At 47.6% G+C, this 20,619-nt stretch overlaps 1 protein-coding gene across 1 annotated transcript in view; it reads right to left on the bottom strand.

Annotated features, from left to right (window-relative positions):
• ST6GALNAC2 (ST6 N-acetylgalactosaminide alpha-2,6-sialyltransferase 2) overlaps positions 1–20,619 on the bottom strand; it is a 161,082-nt gene that overhangs the window by 58,413 nt on the left and 82,050 nt on the right. Inside the window, exon 5 of the mRNA XM_077251834.1 lies at positions 8,517–8,679. Coding sequence (XP_077107949.1) covers positions 8,517–8,679 — 163 coding nt within the window. The remainder of the gene's footprint in view (positions 1–8,516; positions 8,680–20,619) is intronic.

A 20,619-nucleotide genomic window follows, 5' to 3' on the forward strand; every position in this document is an offset into this window, starting at 1 on the left:
CAGCTGACACCCGGCCGCGATCGGCCGCGCTCCCCCCGTGAGCGCCGCCGATCGCGCTGGACGTACTATCCTGTCGGCGGTCATACGGGCCCACCCCACCTCGACGGGATAGTACGTCGGATGTCAGGAAGGGGTTAAAAATGTAGCAGTAATTATTCATTTTTTCAAGGAAATTTACAAAATTTATTTTTTTAGGACTTATCCATATTTCAAGTGCCTTTAGGGGTCCTATATATTGGGAAACCCCCAAAAGTTATACCATTTTAAAAACAGCACCCCCTGACATATTGGAAACTGCTTTCAGGTAGTTTATTAACTCTTCAGTTGCTTTTCAGGAATTAATGCAAAGTGACATGACAGAAATGACAATGTGTATTTTTACCACCTAAATGCCTCTAACTTCTGAACAGGTTACTACAGCCGTCAGACTCTAAGGCCAGAATTTGGTCATGAATTGCCATGGCAAACATCAGGATCCCAAAATCATGATCTGAGGGCACCAATTGGGATTAGGAGGAAGCCCCCACAGTCTGTTAACCATTTATAATGATGTAGTCACTATTGAAAGCAGCATCTAAGGGGTTAAACAGATTTTGACGGTGCAAACACTGATCGTGGCTGATGCAGCAAGTTGTCCGCTATAGTGTACAGCCGACAGCTGCGGGATTGTCACCTGTATGGGGATGTTATTCTCTTATATCGCAGGTCAGTTAAAAGACGTATTGGCTGTCATGTTTGTTTCCATATGAAAAAGTTGTTATATTTGATAAGGAAAAACTTCCTCCCTCAAATGTAGACATCTATATACATAATTGTCTAAGGTCCAATTCCATCTGTCTGTTTGTTTGTCTGTCTGTCTGTTTGTCTGTCATGGAAATCCTGTGTCGCTGATTGGTCGCAGCCGGCTGGGCGCGACCAATCAGCGACAGGCACAGTCCGGCCGTGAAATGGCCCCTCCCTACTTCCCTCCAGTCAGTGCCCCCACCATACTCCCCTCCAGTCAGCGCCCACATAGTGTTTTAGCAGTCCGTTACACGTCATAACCGCATAACGGCATAACGCGGTGTAACGCAGTCCGGTAATGCTACCATTAACCCTGTGTGACCAACTTTTTACTATTGAAGATGCCTTGTATAGTGCCTACATTGCTATCTACTACGTGGGCTGTGCTATATACTACGTGGGCTGTGTTACATACTGCGTGGGCTGTGTTATATACTGCATGGGCTGTGTTATATACTATGTCGCTGTGCTCTACACTACGTGGGCTGTGCAATATACTACGTGGCTGTGCTATATACTACGTAGCTGTGATATATACTACATGCCTGTGCTATTTACTACGTGGGCTGTGCTATATACTACGTGGCTGTGCTATATACTACGTGGCTGTGCTATATACTACGTGGCTGCTATATACTACGTGGCTGCTATATACTACATGGCTGTGCTATATACTACATGGCTGTGTTACATACTACGTAGCTGTGCTATATACTATGTGCCTGTGCTATATACTACGTGGCTATGCTATATACTACATGGCTGTGCTACATACTACAAGGGCTGTGTTATATGCTATGTGGGCTGTGAGACTCTTTCACCCGGGGCCCTCAAAAACCTGGAGCTGGCCCTGGCTTTACTGATTGGTCACGTCCGACCGGCCGTGAACAATCAGCGACAGACACAGTCCGGCTGCGAATTGGAGCGGGATTTGAACAACGCTTCGCTAATTGGTCGCGCCCGGCCGGCCGAATCCTGTGTATTCATTGCATTATTCTCAAATCTTCACAAATAAACTACATACATATTCTAGAATACCCGATGCGTTAGAATCGGGCCACCATCTAGTTTTTAACAAATATCAAGATTGGTCCGCAACCTTGTCCAAGCTTTTAATTTTGGCCCTTTGGTTACTTGAGTTTAACATCCCTGCTCTAGCTACTGTGATAATGCTCATGCTTCTCCTCTCTTCATATTAGCACTTATATTAAACACTTGTACTCTGACCCCACCTACAACGAGACCTGTGACCACAATCAGCCTACATATCCTCTACTTACAATTTGTATTGAAGAACAATGCCTGCACCACATATTTTTATATGTTGCAAGCATTCCCTGTGATAAAAAGGTTTGGCAGTAAATAAATCATACAAGGTGTTTTTTCTGGTTCACTCTATGCATGCAGATGGCCAGATTCTTAAAGGGAAGCTATTATCAGATCAGGTTTTTGTGCTAAATGTGTTTTTTATATTTTGGGCAATTTTGTTTAAACATATCACAATTTGCATTAATAATATAAAAAATAAATTTAGCAATTTTCACACTATCTACTGGGGCTTTTTATGTTCATACTTCCTTTTGTTTAAGGAAACAATACATGTACATGTCATGATCCATTCCAGGGTTTAATCCTGTCTGCCCTTTTTCCGGGTGGATCACGTCAAGGGTTAACTTTACTCTGCCTCATGCTGGGTTCAGGTTTGCTATTTAGCTCCTATGCATCCTGCTGGCAGTGTCAGCTATAGTTCTGCCTTCGGCGTGTGAACCTGACTCTCGTTGTCCTTGATTTGTCCTGCGGTTATTGCAGTGCCCCAGAGTCCTGGTCGTTGCAGTACTGATGCTCCGCCGCTAAGGGGGGCTATGGTACGTCTGATGGCACTGAAGGAGTTCACCTGACCAGGTATCACAGACACCAATGCACTTCACAGTCTGGCCTCCAGGGGGAGCTAAGGGTGCTATGTATTAGGCCACTCCTCACAATCTGGTAAAACTGGGGGTTGGATAGGAAGTTAGAAAGAAGCTGACTGGGAATCGAACAGGCAACATCCTGTGGCAGAGGGTGTTGCGGGGAGAGACTCAGGGGGGTCCTTGTCAGGAGTGGGATCCTGGCAGAGGCCTAGCGAACAGAGAGAACGTTACGGGACCGCGCCTGCACCTGATCGCGGCGGTACCCCAAGAAAGGACAAGAAGCGAGGTTTATTGTGCTGAGTGAGAAACGAGATCAACGCAACAAGGAGAAACACCAGTAGGAGTCGTGCTGTAAGACGAGGCAACATCCCACTGAGGCGCGCAGCCGGTGGCCGGAACGCCGAGGAAGTATAGAGCTCCAGGCCTAACTTCAAACCTACGGCAGGGCAGTCAGTTATAGGCGGGCTGTCTTACCCAAATCACCTAAGAAGACATAGGGGGCAACAACAGGAGAGGGGCGACACTAGGGTCCAGGAAGAGCTCCGAGCCTACCCGTCATACGGGTGCGTCCTAGCCATATCATCTGGGGGACGAAGAAGAACATCATAATCGAGTTGTGAGGGAACTTCAGAAACAGACACAACAGTTGTGGGGACTATCCCGTAAGCACAGCAGGGGAGGACCACAACACACAAGCGCTAGAAGGTAGGCACAGATTTCCACCTGCAAAGGGAACTCTGGAGGTGCCATCGGACCGGCCGGACTCCCACAGCCCGATTAACCGTATTTCGGACTGAGGATCCTGAGCCTTCAGTAAAGAGGTAAAGAGACTGCAACCTGGTGTCCTCGCTTATTCACCGCAACCTGCACCACACCACAACATCATCACTCTCCACCTTCATTGGACGCCCCTCAGCAGGGTCACGGGCCAGGTCTAGCCACCGTGACAACCCCAGAACTGAGACAGAGAGGCCCGGTACCGGGTACCCCTCGGCCCTGCAGCAGTGGGGGCGCTCCATTATCCCTGACTCGCCCTGTGTCTATTGACCCTTTTCCCAGCATGTCCCTGTTTGTCGGCTTGATTCTCTGGTTTCTGACTTGGTGTCAGGACTCTGAACATTTTTTACCTTTTGTGCATTACTGCCCTTTTCCAAGATGGCGTCTTTGGTCTCATGTGCACTGTGTCTTCCTGATATAAAACTCCACCCCAGCCTTCAGTCTGTGCTAGAGTATTCTGCCTTGCATCCAGCTCCTGACCTCTGATAACTCCCTGGCTATACACCTGCTTCTGTGAACCTGTGTGGTTATCCTGCTACTCTGCTCTGAGTTCCTGCTGTATACACAAGTTTCCAGTAATCCTCCTTCATCTGCTGCTCGTGTTTACTTCCATCTGCATTTGCTGGACATGTAAGCTGTTGCTGCTTTGCAATAACCTGAGACTATTAACCAGGCCTCCCTGGTTGAGCTAAGATATGATTTGAACTGCCTAATAAGCATATCTATCTGTGTCTGGACTAAGTCAAGGATTTATTCGTGTCAAGTATCCTCAAGAATAACTGTGCTTCATAGACTTTCTGCTTGATTGCATTTTTCTCTGAAGTTTCCTATAGACCGCTAAGCTGCGTTTATTATTTGCACCAAGTGTTGTGGACTTGAGTTTCTCTCTGCACCTGTTTGAATCACCGTTTGACAATATAGACTTTACCACTTATAAAACTGTGTCTTGTTCCACGCAAAGAGTCTCCTGAGTTATCCCCTATAATTATTACACTTGGCTTGTATTCGGACTTGCTTCTGCCTTCTGACTTTGTCTTATCCGCTCCTGACCATTGCTGAACCTCCTGGCTTGTTCCTGACCATGTGTACTTCTGATCCTTTTAGTACTTCTGCCTCTGTTTTTTGACTCCGCTTGTCTGACCACTCTCTCGCTTGGTGGCACCTGTGCTGCTGCTCTGTGGTGCTTCTCTGTGTATGCAGTCTCACTTCCCTCTAAAGCTCTCTCTGGTGGAGGTTGCGCTATACTGCACCGCAGCAGCATGACAGTACAGAGCCACAATGCTCAGACTCTGACCCTTTCTTTTGCTTTAAAGTTTATCTAATGAGCCTGTGAAAAAGTCGTTGTGAAGGGAGGGGAGCACGATCAGCTGTGACATCTCCTATTGTGATTGGTGAATCCAGTGTTGTCATCTGCTGTGTTCTTAGTGTTAGTGTCATGCTCACGCCCTGACTGGTGGGCGTGATCTCGGGGGGTTTGTGGCCCCACTGTGCCACAAACCAGACTACCCTGGAAGGGGCGTGACTATGACAGCTGCCTGGGTTTTCACTGGAGCCTCTGATGGTGCGGTCAGGCTTGTGCAGCAGGCAGCTGCCAGGTGCTACTCCAGGGTGGTGTCTGGCTCTGGCTGCTGATCCCACTTGGGAGACAGGAACACCAGGATTGGTGCGGGCATCAGGCAGAAGAGCACGGCTGAAACTCAGATGAGTAGGCTGGCACGGCTGAGACACAGGGTTGGCAGAGACATGGCAGAGAACACAGAGCTGGCAGGCATGGCAGAGAACACAGAGCTGGCAGGCACGGCAGAGAACACAGAGCTGGAGGGCACGGCAGAGAACACAGAGCTGGCAGGCACGGTAGAGAACACAGAGCTGGTTGATGTGGTGTATGAAGGAACAGGTAGGGACCTGTTCACACTGGAGGTGCAGGTACGTATATGTAGTATGGAGGAACAGGTTGGGACCTGTTCACACAGGAGATGCAAGTACGGAAACAAGCCAGAAGGAAAGGAGAAAGAAGGAACAGGTTGGGACCTGTTCAGACTGGAAGAGAACCACAAGGCTGCGGATAGGAGCGGTAGAGCAGCATGAGATAGTGCAGCAATAAAAGCTAACCAGAGCAGAACCGCAAGGAATATGGAGAGGAGCTGCAGCAAAAGATTACTGCAGCAGCAGAAGCTAAGCAGAGCGGAGCCACAAGGAATGTGGAGAGGAGCTGCAGCAAGAGGTTTCTGCAGCAGCAAAGCAGAGCAGAACCGCAAGGAATGCGGAGAGGAGCTGCAGCAAGAGATTACTGCAGCAGCAGAAGATAAGCAGAGTAGAAAAGAGCAGAACCGCAGGAGTGAGGAGCAGAGGTAAAGCCACAAAGGTGCAGAGCAGGCAAAGGTGCAGAGCAGGTAGAGCCGCAAGAGTGTGGAGCATAAGCAGACTGAGAAACACAAGGAAAGACACAACAGGGAAGGAAACCACAGACAAGGAGACCGAGATAAGACTAAGTTCAGACAAGGAAATGGAACAAGACAAGAAACAAGAACAAACACAGGGACCAGGATATTCTGCCTCCTGGAGGGCGGACAACAAGATCTAGGCAAGGCAAGGAGAAAAGCCTCTAGAGAGGGAGTAATACAGAGCAAGGCCTGGCAAACTCAGAAGCTAAGCATAAACTGAGCTAACACATTGCACAGGCCCAGTCCACTGGGTGGAGCTGCACTAAATACTGGAGGCCACCTGGCAATTGGTCAGGAACAGATTAGACAGATGCACCTGATTCCTATAAGAACCAGAGAGTTCAGGCGCCGGCCCCCTATACACACACAGCCATGAAGCATGCAGACAGCAGAGGCACAGATTATGGAGCTGGCATGAAACAGAAACCACATCATGGCCTGGAGCAGTGGGTAAGATAGTGTGAGAGATGAAAGGCCATGCCATGATGCCAGCAGAGTTGTTACAGTTAGCTGTCACTGTTATCCTTCTTGTACTGAAAGAAAAACACACCCCTGTAAACTCCTCCTGAAAGGACAGGAAGCATGAGTCTAAAAAAGCTTCAGTGTCAGTGTGAAAATTCCAAGATGACTATTAAAAAATAAATAAACAAAACAACATGATATGAAAAAAATAACATTGCCAACTATTACTATTACTTTTCCACGAGTAAGGAAAACTTAGGGCATAACATGGTAAAAACTCATTAGAATGATGAGTTAATGAGATAATTCACAGGTCTGATACAGGTCTAAGGATATGTCTTATGTAAAGGGGTGTAACAATAGTTGCGCTCAAGTGGTTATCTACAAATCACTCCATGACATGTCACCCTGAATTTATATTCTTAGCCTTGTAGTGCAGTGGGGTTGGTGCAGTGTGACAGATAGGCAGGGACCACATGAAAGTTCAAAGCAAATGTCTTTTAATGTTCAAAGAAACTTGTAAAATGAACAGCACACGGTATCCTCTGGATTGCAGCCGGGGCATCTCAACAGTCCATATCCGAGGGCGACTGCACCACTGTGTCACGCTCAGGGGTGCCATGCGTTCGCTGCTCTTGGCTCTGTGTTACTGCACACCTAAGCCGGATGTTGCAAAGCCACCTGTTCTGCAGTTTGCAAACAAAATTCTGACACACCCAACCCTTTGCTGCGGGGTTTTTAAATGAAATCTGTGGCCATGGGCCACTTGTTAGACCCGGTCTGGAGGGAGTGGACTGCCCCACTACCATCCTGTAGTCTGCTCCAAAAATAAAAGCCCTTAGCGGGTTTTCCTAAACATCGCCAGGTCCACACTTACTTTTATTTTGCACTGCAGCCAGAGCTATATATGTGACTGCAATTCACTCCCGCGGGTTTAATACACTTCTATGCGCATCCTGGGGGATACATATCGATCCTCGCATACGATCCCCCTCACTGCCTCACAGCCAAAACATTCAAGAACGGCTAAACCTCTGATCTGGGTAATCTGTGTCATTTCAAATATAATGATTAATAAATGGTATAAATGATTTAATATAATTTTACTTTACAGTTGTAACCGTAAATATTGGAGAAGTTCACAGATAAGGAGTGTGAAAGTTTTATTGTCCTGTGATTGAGGTTTGGTCCATGGTTGTGATGCCCCCAAATGGCCTGAGGAGCACATTCCTTAGTTGATATAGAAAGACACCTTTTATCTATTTTGATGTGTCATTTCTCATTTATGCATGTATCTTTGAGCCTTTTTGATAGTTTTTTTCTTACTTAAATGCATGCGATTGGGTCTAACAATCATTTTTACAATTAGGTTTCGTTAAAAATGTTGCACCATCTCCTACCAGGCACGGGGCTTTGCACTCAGCCACTCTTCTATTATTCCTGTAGTAAATGTAGGGATATATTGACAACTGGGAGTTAACATTCTTCTGGGTATAATAATAATTTGGCAAATTCCAAGTGTTTAGGGACTCAAATACCAAATTAATGATGTGAATGGTTAAAACCCACATATCAGTTTAATCAAGCATTTACAGGAAGATTAAGAAAATAGTTGTTTTGGGGAGTTATTTTAAATATTTACTAAAACATGTCAGGAGAGCTGGCCCCATTTTCAAAATACATAAATTACATCTCCTAGATCTGAAGGGACAAGTGTATGTACTTTGGAAACTCAAGTTGAAATGGCGGTATGGTATAATCCTGATTTTAAAATGAGAATCTTATGAGTAAAACATAACATGTTCATTTAAATATTAAGCAGGTTGCACTTTCAAAAAGGATTATACAGTCATTCTGACATGAATTTTAAAAGTAAGTACACCGGTCTCATCAGATGTAAGAGATCAAAGTAATAATATATGCAGTTGATATTGTGAAATCTGCTGACAGAACCTATTTAAAATCATTGTACACACGTGTGTTACTTTATTCACTCACTCTGGATGTGGTTTATTTTTTTGCTTTGGTTTTCCAAAATTGCAGCAAGTGAATTTTGCTTCATTTTCAAAAAACAAAAAAGAAAAGTGCGCCCACAGCACGTGAACTGTGCCAAAACATTCATATGCATTCATCCTCTTACCTGAAAATGTAGTCATGGTTATCGATCTCTTTCCCCTTTCCGGAACCATTTAAGATCCCGCCATTTCCCACCACCGCGCAGCGAACACATCCCATAGGAGGCTGCCAATCAAACAGTTTCTTGTTTGCAGAATCATTAAGAAGCTTTAATGTGGATGCAATATCTAAGGGGAAAGATGGGATAATTCATATGAGACCTATTCTGTAAAATGAAGAAACAGAAACATTAGTATTTTAGAAGCAGTTGCCATTTCTCTAATTGGAACAATTCTTCATTTTGTTTGCACATTGGACAGCAGACAATTGTGGCAGGAAGCCTTCGTGTCTCAATGGTGACAACTACTGTACGATGTTACAAACATAATGAATCACATAATATTCTGAGCACTAGGCAGTCTCATGTGGAATGTTTATAGCTAGTACCATGAAAAGTATCCACAGTGCTTTGCATCAAAGATGTAATATATAGAAATTCATTTTCTTGTTTGTTTCTGTTTTGGCATATATATTTTTATGCAGGTAATGGATAACAAAAAATTAAATGCAGGTAAGAGACAAAAAAGTCGGAATCACACATTAGTTATAATGTATCTCCTGGCTCAGACAGAACTTAAACTAAATCTCCGAGCACGCCCAAATACTCGCTTGCGAAATCTCGAGTAAAGAGCACACTCGTCCATCACGAACTAGGAGGTAACATTTTTCAGCAACTACGGTATTTTGTGGCAAATTTGCTTTCATCAGATCTCTCTCTTGTAATGGGCTTTTCACCATGTTCATTCAATGGCTAGGATATACTTATATACTGTTTAAAGTAAACAAAGAACCTCGCTATTCACTGACAGTTCATAGAAAACTATGACCAGTAGATAGACAAACTATATCAGAAAAGTGTGTAACTGTTACTTAATGGATTTCTCACTTTAAGCCAAGCAGACCCCAACAAAGTCAGATGGGCCTCCCCCAAAGCAGCGCGGTCGCCCCCTGCTTCTGTGGTCTGTGTTTTGACTGTAGTGGTGATGTCACGTCAATATCTCGTATCACTGCTGCAGCCAATCACTGAGCTCAGCAGTTCAGCTGATGTAGGCAGCGCTGAGCTCAGTGATTGGTTGCAGCGATAATGCAAGCTGTTGACCTGATGTCACCGCTGCAGCCAAAACACTGAGAGCAGAGCTGCCAGTGCTGGAGCGGGGTAGGAGTGTCTGTGTGTGTGTGAGGGGGGAGTATTATTTTACTTCCTTATTTTGACATGTCTAGAAATGTTTGGGGTCCTCTAATTTAAGTGGAAAACCACTTTGATATAATAAATAATCTTTACTCCTTGAAGCTGTAATTAACTTTTATGCTGATTAGTGATGGGTGAACTCCTGGATGTTTGGGTCCAACGGGTTCGGCCAAACAGTTAAACAAAAGTTCGGTTCGGGTACAAGAACATCACTTGACCCCAGACCATATTCACATGAATGGGGGGCCCGAACATCCGTTGCTTGCACCCCGTCATCTGCATGACACACCGCAAACACTGGCTCTGAACGTCAGTAAGAACAGTGGGTGTTCGGACCTTGAACGTTACTGTTCTGGTTCGCCCATCTCTAATGCTGATATTCGGATGATATAATAAAAGCCTACACATCCAAGAGAGTTTAGAGAGAATGAGAATCTGTAAATCAGAGAAGATTTCTATATGTATCCAAGAAGGTAGCTCTGGAGCACTCTCAGACTGATAGAATACAAGTTCAGAACATTTGCACTGTACATGAACAGCGCTGTTCATACTGCTCACCTACGCTGCTGATTTTCATGCATATTATGTCTTTATTTCCTTTCAGCTCCGCTCTTATGGATCTGCTTTTTTTGTTCTGTCTCTTTCTGTTTCTGGCTTTGATTTATATCATATCCCTATAACTTCAGTGAAAAAGCTCTTTCTGTGTCTGAATTTCTCGCCTGCATCTATTATCCATTTCTTCCATTTTCTTTGACCCTGGTTTTAACTGCTTATGTTTCTTAAATTATTTTTATCTTCCACATCTATCTTGGTACTTTAGCCTAAAGAATCCAGAATGAAGTCACATAAGACATGGAAAATACATTTTGGTGCCAAGGCTTTAGCTCTACAGTAAATTCCAGTATTAGGATTGTCATGATATAATCATTGCCAACAGATCGATCCACAGGACCCAGTCCATTGTCCATATCAATTATCTGTTCAGCCCCTTACCTCCAGGCGTCTACAGCCACAATGATGACATCCCACCAGGCTGGCTAATCAAAAGAACAGCCACAGAATACGTCAGGAATAAGGTGATTCTCAGGGCTCCGGGACAGAGGCCCCACAGGTTACTGACGTGGCCAAAGGACCGGGCACTGCCAACTGATATGCATTAAAATTAAATTACACTCTCAAGAACTCTGACATAGTGACAAATGCATAACATCATTCATAGGGAATTTTTCTAGTAAATATAAAGCTGAATTGGTAAATGATTGCATGACCAAAAGTTGATGTGGAGCCTCAACGTAAATAAATTTATGCTAGAAGAATGTAACCCTAAAAGCTAGTGGTAGCTGCTATATTTTTTACCTGAATGATGTTCAGGTTTATAATCTCTTATTTTATGTTATGTGCATGATTATTGGGGTCTACATCTTGCCAGAGTTGCTGATAGCAGCATTCAAATATGTCCTACAGAAACCACATGAGCCATACCAAGCTGAGATGAGAGCTGTTTATTAACTCCTATGAAGGAGTGTTGTGGTCATTATCTGTGAGCTGTGTGGAGGTTGCTGTGCAGGGTGGGGGAGGTGGAGAAGTGATCATCACTTACTATGAGAGGACAAGTGCTGTGTGAATGTTTATAATGAGACATCCCTCACTTCTGCTGTGCTGTGTTAGCTCTGCTGTATTGTGGTAGCTCTGCTGTACTGTGCTAGTTCTGCTGTGCTGTGATAGCTCTGCTGTACTGTGGTAGCTCTGCTGTACTGTGCTAGTTCTGCTGTACTGTGTTAGCTCTGTTGTACTGTGGTAGCTCTGCTGTACTGTGCTAGTTTTACTGTGCTGTGTTAGCTCTGCTGTACTGTGCTACTTCTGCTGTGCTGTGTTAGCTGTGCTGTACTGTGGTAGCTTTGCCATACTGTGCGAGATCTGATCTCACTGTTAAGCTGTGTGTGATTATGAGCGCAAAGTGTCAGTCATTACATATCACAATGGTAATGTCCTTCTACATTTTAAGAGTAAGCATCATTTGAATATAGGAGACAGAAGTGGACAGGTGCTGATAAAATTCTATGTAGACAGAAGGAAGAAGAGAGAGCTAGAGGCAGAGCTCCTCCATCCTCCTCCCCCTTATATCTAGATATAATTTTATCACTAGCAGCTGCTATCTCCTATCTCATTAATGGGACAATCAGTCTTCCCTGAATACAGATTTTATCTCAAAATTGAGCATTTTTGTAATGACTGTAGAATTTTATCAGCGAAAGAAGCTAATTTTTCTTCTTATAAAGATTCAAATGTTCATGTCTACTATTGATTTATCAAATAAAAATGAACATGATAGTTACTCTTTAAAATAGTCTCTGGAGGCAGATCATTGTTTGGTCCAAAGATTTTAACAGCTCCTCTGCATACAAGAAAAAATGTCTCTGGAAAAGACAGATCTCAGATATCATGGTATCAATCTCTTCAACTTTCTATGACCTGCATGCTCATTTAGACGGCTTAGGAGTAGTGTTGAGCATTCCGATACCGCAAGTATCGGGTATCGGCCGATACTTGCGGTATCGGAATTCCGATACCGGGATTCCGATACTTGCCGCGTATCGGATACCGGAATCGGAAGTTCTAAGATTCAAAAAGCAGAAATTCAGCCAATGAGATTGATTCCAAGTGTGGGCACATCCTGTTTAGCATGGAGGGCATGAAACTACTGGCAAGGCTGTGATTGGCTGGTGTAATGATGTCATGATGCAGTTTAAAAGTCGCTGGCGCCATTTTGCGATCACTCTGCTGTGAATTCAGTTAGTGACAGGACGCTGTTTGCTGACTGAGGGACAGTTTAGAGATAGCGATTTGCTTCTTTGTGCTTTCCAAAGGCTAATTTAGCAACCGCTGTGTTCACCTACTATTCACCTTGCTTTTGCCTTGTAGCGCTGTTTTCACAGCGATCTGCAGGGTCTGTGTGTGTGTGTGTGTGAGTGCAGCCCAGTCTCCAGTCTGAGTGCAGCCACATAGGCCATCCATAGTTGGTTGTATTCAGTTCAGGGAGGGTGGTTCATTGCCTCATACTGTTCCTTTTTTTTTTTTTTTTCCCAAGTAGTGTAGTCTGCTGCTAATTTATTCAAAAAAATCCTATTAGTGTCTTTCCACCCGTCTCCAGCTAATTTGTGGAAAAACACTACATAGGATAAAGTAGAGGAGGGTTTTTGGGCCTTGCAGCGCCGTTTACGGCTGTCTGCACGGTCTCCGTGTGACTGCAGCTCGCCCTGTAATCTGTGAGCAGCTGTAGCCTGGTTGTCTCCAGCTCAGGGTTTTTCACTGCGTCATACCGCCAAATCAATTTTCTTTTTTTTCAAAGTAGTGTAGTCTGCTGCTAATTAATTTAAAAAAATCCTATTAGTGTCTTTCCACCCGTCTCCAGCTAATTTGTGGAAAAACACTACATAGGATAAAGTAGAGGAGGGTTTTTGGGCCTTGCAGCGCCGTTTACGGCTGTCTGCACGGTCTCCGTGTGACTGCAGCTCGCCCTGTAATCTGTGAGCAGCTGTAGCCTGGTTGTCTCCAGCTCAGGGTTTTTCACTGCGTCATACCGCCAAATCAATTTTCTTTTTTTTCAAAGTAGTGTAGTCTGCTGCTAATTAATTTAAAAAAATCCTATTAGGCTAGGTTCACATTGCGTTAGGGCAATCCGTTTAGCGCTAGCGCTTGCGGATTGCGCTAACGCAATGTTTTTGTAGGGGCCGCGTTCAGGGGTCGCGCTAACGTCCCCGCTCTCGCAGATCCCCGATCTGCGAGAGCGGGGAACGGACCTCGGGCGCGCCGCGGACGCTGCAAGCAGCGTCCGAGGCGCGCTGCAAAAGAACGGCACATCGCTAGCGCGAGCCGAAAAAGGCACGCGCTAGTGATGCGCTACAGGCAAAATTTACATTGCTGTCAATGGGTGCGCTAACGGACCCGTTGCACGGCGTTAATTGCGACATTTTCGCCGTGCAACGCTGTCCGTTAGCGATCACCCACTAACGCAATGTGAACCTAGCCTAAGTGTCTTTCCACCCGTCTCCAGCTAATTTGTGGAAAAACACTACATAGGATAAAGTAGAGGAGGGTTTTTGGGCCTTGCAGCGCCGTTTACGGCTGTCTGCACGGTCTCCGTGTGACTGCAGCTCGCCCTGTAATCTGTGAGCAGCTATAGCCTGGTTGTCTCCAGCTCAGGGTTTTTCACTGCGTCATACTGCCAAATCAATTTTCTTTTTTTTCAAAGTAGTGTAGTCTGCTGCTAATTAATTTAAAAAAATCCTATTAGTGTCTTTCCACCCGTCTCCAGCTAATTTGTGGAAAAACACTACATAGGATAAAGTAGAGGAGGGTTTTTGGGCCTTGCAGCGCCGTTTACGGCTGTCTGCACGGTCTCCGTGTGACTGCAGCTCGCCCTGTAATCTGTGAGCAGCTATAGCCTGGTTGTCTCCAGCTCAGGGTTTTTCACTGCGTTATACCGCCAAATCAATTTTCTTTTTTTTCCAAATAGTGTAGTCTGCTGCTAATTTATTCAAAAAAATCCTATTAGTGTCTTTCCACCCGTCTCCAGCTAATTTGTGGAAAAACACTACATAGGATAAAGTAGAGGAGGGTTTTTGGGCCTTGTAGCGCCGTTTACGTCTGTCTGCACGGTCTCCGTGTGACTGCAGCTCTATCTGTTGTCAGTTCAGCCCCCAAAAAATAAATAAATAATAAAGTTCACCAAACACACCAGTTACACCACTTTACATTTCTGTAGGCCACATTAGCTCATATTAAAGTCTAGTCCACACTTTAGATAATTAGTGCTTCTTATACCTGTTAGGAGGAGTTGCTCAGGAATAAGCACACAAATCCGTTAGTACTTTTCTGCTTATCTTTATCAGTCAACCAAGATGAAGAAGGCAGTGAGTAAGGCACGGGGGCGTGGGAGCCGTCGCGGAGCAGGGAGGGGACGTGGGGATTCTGTGCCTGCTGCGGGCACCGGTGACTCATCAGCACCCACTTTCACCAGGCAACAGTCGTTCATGCGAAGCTTTGTGTCCGAGCGCCGTACACCGCTGCTGCGTGAAGAACAAATTGAAGCTGTTGTCGGATGGATGGCAGCTAATGCATCAACTTCCATTAGTGCCACATCCTCTCAGACACAGAGCACTGGAGAGCAGCCATCTGTCTCTTCACCACCTGCCAAATTGCCCAGGCAGACAGAGAGCCCAGGACAGGAGCCGTCTCTACTTCTGTTCTCTGAATCTCTTGGCTTGGAAACAGGGGGCCAGCCAAGCAGCATTGGAGAAATGGAAGAAGAGGCAGGGTGCAGTGATGCCCAACAGCTTTTTCTGTCTTCCTCTGAAGAGGCGGGTGGGCCAGTGGCTCCGGTCACCACATCGCAGGCCGCATCAGCTGATGATGACACTCAGGTGCCACTTACTGGTGCGTGCTCTGCTGCTGAGACTACCCAGGAGGAGCAGTTGGGGGCAGAGGGTAGTGTAGATGATGAGGTCCTCGACCCATCTTGGCGTGAGGGACAGGAAGGTGGTGGGAGCAGCTCTGAGGAAGAGATTCCCCGTACGGCCCAAAGAGGGAGAGGGAGGGGGAAGACTGCGGATCCTGCAGCCTCCGCTTTGGCACCCGTTAGGAGCATGTCTCTTCCAAAAGCCAAAAAGGGCGCTCCCAAGACTTGCAGTGCCTGGTCCTTTTTTGACACAGTTGCAGATGACATTTGCTATGTCAGATGCAACGTGTGTCATCAAAAAGTCAAAAGAGGGAAAAATGTCAGCAACCTCAATACCTCCAACATGTGGAAACATGTGCGCAACAGGCACCCGGCGGAGTTAGAAAAACACACTGAAGAGGTAGGCCAACCAACAGCGGCAGCTACCACCTCTTCAGCTCGTGTTGCCTCTTCCTCTACCTCACACGCAGCTGGTTCGGCGTCCTCCCAGGATCGCCGTGGAAGAACCTCTGCCCCTGTTGTCCAGAGACCCGCTGTAATTCCACCCGCAGCGCCACTTTCCCAGTCATCCACACACTCCCAGCCCAGTCTACAGCCATCGGTAGTACAGGCATGGGAGAAAAGGCGGCCTTTCTCGTCAAACCACCCACGAGCACAGGCTCTGACTGCAGGCATTGCCAAACTTCTGTCACTGGAAATGCTGTCATTCAGGCTGGTGGAGACTGACAGCTTCCGTGACTTGATGTCATTGGCAGTCCCACAGTACAATGTGCCCAGCCGCTTTTACTTCAGCAGGCAAGCCGTCCCTGCCCTGCAGAAGCATGTGGAGGGACACATAAAACACGCGCTACTGAACGCCGTCAGTAGCAAGGTCCACCTCACCACCGATGCGTGGACCAGTCAACATGGACAGGGGCGATACCTTTCCCTCACTGCCCATTGGGTTAATGTCGTTGAGCCGGGTACAGATCGTGCGAGTGGCGCAGGACGTGTCCTGCCCACTCCAAGGATTGCAGGAATCCATTCTGTACGCATTGACTCCTCCTCTTACACCAGTTCCTCAGAATCATCGCTGCAGGAGCCGTCACAGTCCACCTCCACATGGACCCGTGATGAACGTGTACCTGTTACGACCGACATGAGCACAGCCGTGGCCAAACGTCAACAGGCCGTCTTGAGCTCTGGAATGCCATCAAGCAGGAGAGCGATGTGTGGTTTGTGCCAGCGAATCTCCAGCCAGGCATGGTAGTGTGTGATAATGGCCGAAATCTGGTGGCAGCTCTGGGCCTCGGCAACCTCACTCACATCCCATGTCTGGCACATGTGCTCAATTTGGTCGTGCAGAGCTTTTTGAGGGACTATCCGGATCTTGATGCACTGCTGCACAAGGTCCGCCTAGAGTGTGCTCACTTGCGGCGTTCCAGCACGGCAAAAGCGCGCATTGCGGCTCTGCAGCGCCGACACCGCCTGCCGGAACATCGCATCATATGTGACCTACCTACCAGGTGGAATTCCACGTTACATATGTTGGAGCGGTTGTGTGAGCAGCAGCAAGCTGTAATGGAGTACCAGCTGCTTCAGGCGCAAAAAAGTCGCAGTCAGCGCCGTACAGACTTCACAACCACAGAGTGGGCCACTATGAATGACGTCTGCCAGGTTTTGCGTCCCTTTGATTATTCCACGCGGATGGCGAGTGCAGATGATGCACTAGTCAGCATGACTGTCCCCCTTATCTGCCTGCTTGAAAAATCACTGCAAGCGCTAAGGGATGATGTTGTGGAAGAGGTGGAGGATGAGGATTCACCATTTCCATCATCTTCTGGACAGTCAGCGCCACGTGGTTCCTCACAAACGCGTAGGCAGGGGACCGTTTGTGAGGAGGATGAGGAGGAGTCAATGGAGGAGGAAGACATCCGTCCAGAGGAGGGAGTTACACAATTGTCCAGTACTCAGTGTGTACAGCGAGGGTGGGGTGATGACGAGCGGGCAGAGATCACGCCTCCAGCAGGGGACAGCGTTTCTTGGGCAGTTGGCAGTCTGCAGCACATGGTGGATTACATGCTGCAGTGCCTGAGAAACGACCGCCGCATCGCCCACATTCTCAACATGTCTGATTATTGGGTGTTCACCCTCCTCGATCCTCGCTACCGGGACAACGTAGAAAGCCTCATCACACCGTTGAACCGGGAGCGAAAAATGCGGGAGTACCAAGACACACTGGTCAATTCCATCATCTTCTCCATTCCAACTGAGAGAAGTGCTGCTAGTGCATTCCAAAGCAGCTCAGTGCGTCCAGGCCGTGGTGGAGGCTCTGCACAAAGAGGGAGCAGAAGCAGTGCCTCTGCCCAAGGCAAGACCAGTATGGCCGAACTGTGGCACAGTTTTCTGTGCCCGCCACAAAAGTCTACACCATCACAGACGGCTCCAGTCAGCAGGAGGCAACGGTTCCGTCAGATGGTGACAGACTACATGTCTTGCCCTCTTGCTGTACTCCCAGACGGCTCTTCCCCTTTCAAGTTTTGGGTCTCAAAGCTGGATACATGGCCAGAGCTAAGCCAGTATGCATTGGAGGTGCTGTCTTGCCCTGCGGCCAGTGTATTATCGGAACGTGTCTTTAGTGCTGCAGGTGGTGTACTAACTGACCGTCGCATGCGACTATCCTCCGATAACGTTGACCGGCTTACTTTCCTGAAAATGAACAAGGCCTGGATCTCGCCGGAATTTGCCACTCCTCCTCCTGATTGAATAATTAGGTCACTGTATACGTTATCCAGGTCTCCTGTTGTGTTCATCTTTCTACCACCTGAACTTAAATTCCTGGGCTCCAACACCGCCAGTTGAGGCTCAGACGTGCCGTCTGCACAGTCAAAACATACGACCCAGTGTTATTGGGTTTCAGTAACGTCAGCTGATCCCCAGCTGTGTAGCCGGCAATGTGTCATGCGACCGCCACGCTGACACAACAACTGAAATGTAAGGGAATCTGTCCCCCCCCCCCCAAGGCGTTTGTTACTGAAAGAGCCACCTTGTGCAGCAGTAATGCTGCCCAAGGAAAAGGTAGCTATTTTTGTTTAGCTCCTTGCACACGCAGAACTTAACACTTATAAAATGTGTCCACTGATACCGTAAAACCGTCCCGGAGGTGGGACTTTCCTTCGTAATGTGACGCAGCCCAGCCGTCATTCCTACCCCCCCGGCGCCGCGCACCGGCTCCTCAGCGTTGTTTTATTCCGTCCAGGAGCCTGCGCTGTTATGTTATCCCGTGGCCAGGCACACTTAGCGCTGCCCGTCTTCTGGCATCATTTGGTGTCTGGATGGCTGCGCCTGTGCGGCCGCGCTGGCAGAGAGCCCGCCTCGCAGTGTCTTCTGATTTAATCCCACTGGGGGCCTGGGATCCATGGACATGCGCAGTGCATATCTGAACCTCCACCTCTCACTCATTTCCCTATGGCTTCTTCAGACTGTTCGGTGTCAGCTGGTCCCTAACAGCATGCCACGGCCGTGACACCGCACAGTCTGAAGAAGCCATAGGGAGATGAGTGAGAGGTGGAGGTTCAGATATGCACTGCGCATGTCCATGGATCCCAGGCCCCCAGTGGGATTAAATCAGAAGACACTGCGAGGCGGGCTCTCTGCCAGCGCGGCCGCACAGGCGCAGCCATCCAGACACCAAATGATGCCAGAAGACGGGCAGCGCTAAGTGTGCCTGGCCACGGGATAACATAACAGCGCAGGCTCCTGGACGGAATAAAACAACGCTGAGGAGCCGGTGCGCGGCGCCGGGGGGGTAGGAATGACGGCTGGGCTGCGTCACATTACGAAGGAAAGTCCCACCTCCGGGACGGTTTTACGGTTGCAGGGGACACATTTTATAAGTGTTTAGTTCTGTGTTTGCAAGGAGCATGATGAAAAGAGCCACCTTTTCCTTTTGCATCTTTTGTGCTGCACAAGCTGGCTCTTTCAGCTACAAACGCCTTGGGGGGGGGTTAAAGGTTCCCTTTCGACTTTCTCAGGCTTCGGCCTACATTGTGTTCCTCTGCTTTTCCACCTGTCCCTGGGCTCCAACACCGCTAGTTGTTGCCTGGTAGTGCTGTACGCACAGTCCCAACAGTCGCTCCTCTGTTATTGGGGTTCAGTAACGTCAGCTGTTCCCCTGCTGTGTGTGTGGCAATCCCTCCTACCTCCTCCAACCTCCTCCTCCTCCACCTGTCCCTGGGCTCCAACACCGCCAGTTGCCGTCCAGAAGTGCTGTACGCACAGTCAACAGTCGCTCCTCTGTTATTGGGGTTCAGTAACGTCAGCTGTTCCCCTGCTGTGTGTGTGGCAATCCCTCCTACCTCCTCCAACCTCCTCCTCCTCCACCTGTCCCTGGGCTCCAACACCGCCAGTTGCCGTCCAGAAGTGCTGTACGCACAGTCAACAGTCGCTCCTCTGTTATTGGGGTTCAGTAACGTCAGCTGTTCCCCTGCTGTGTGTGTGGCAATCCCTCCTACCTCCTCCAACCTCCTCCTCCTCCACCTGTCCCTGGGCTCCAACACCGCCAGTTGCCGTCCAGAAGTGCTGTACGCACAGTCAACAGTCCCTCCTCTGTTATTGGGGTTCAGTAACGTCAGCTGTTCCCCTGCTGTGTGTGTGGCAATCCCTCCTACCTCCTCCTACCTCCTCCTCCTCCACCTGTCCCTGGGCTCCAACACCGCCAGTTGCCGTCCAGAAGTGCTGTACGCACAGTCAACAGTCCCTCCTCTGTTATTGGGGTTCAGTAACGTCAGCTGTTCCCCTGCTGTGTGTGTGGCAATCCCTCCTACCTCCTCCTACCTCCTCCAACCTCCTCCTCCTCCACCTGTCCCTGGGCTCCAACACCGCCAGTTGCCGTCCAGAAGTGCTGTACGCACAGTCAACAGTCCCTCCTCTGTTATTGGGGTTCAGTAACGTCAGCTGTTCCCCTGCTGTGTGTGTGGCAATCCCTCCTACCTCCTCCTACTGTTGTGAATTTGGATTCTGGGCTCCCCCGGTGGCTACTGGTGGAATTGAACTTGTGACATCATCTTCCCTGTTCACCTGTTCTGATTAGATCTGGGTGTCGCTATATAACCTGGCTTCTCTGTTAGATGCTTGCCGGTCAACAATGTTATCAGAAGCCTCTCTGTGCTTGTTCCTGCTCCCAGACATCTACTAGATAAGTTGGACATTCGTCCATGTTTTGTTTTTGTATTTTGGTTCCAGTTCACAGCTGCAGTTTCGTTACTGTGTCTGGAAAGCTCTTGTTGATCAGGAATTGCCACTCTGGTATTATGAGTTAATGCCAGAGTCCTAAAGTAATTTCTGGATGTGTTTTGTTAGGGTTTTCTACTGACCATGAAAGTATGCTTTCTGTCTTCTGCTATCTAGTAAGCGGACCTCAAATTTGCTAAAACTATTTTC

Source organism: Ranitomeya variabilis, chromosome 4, assembly GCF_051348905.1.
Source record: "Ranitomeya variabilis isolate aRanVar5 chromosome 4, aRanVar5.hap1, whole genome shotgun sequence".
NCBI classification, from domain to species: Eukaryota; Metazoa; Chordata; class Amphibia; order Anura; family Dendrobatidae; genus Ranitomeya; species Ranitomeya variabilis.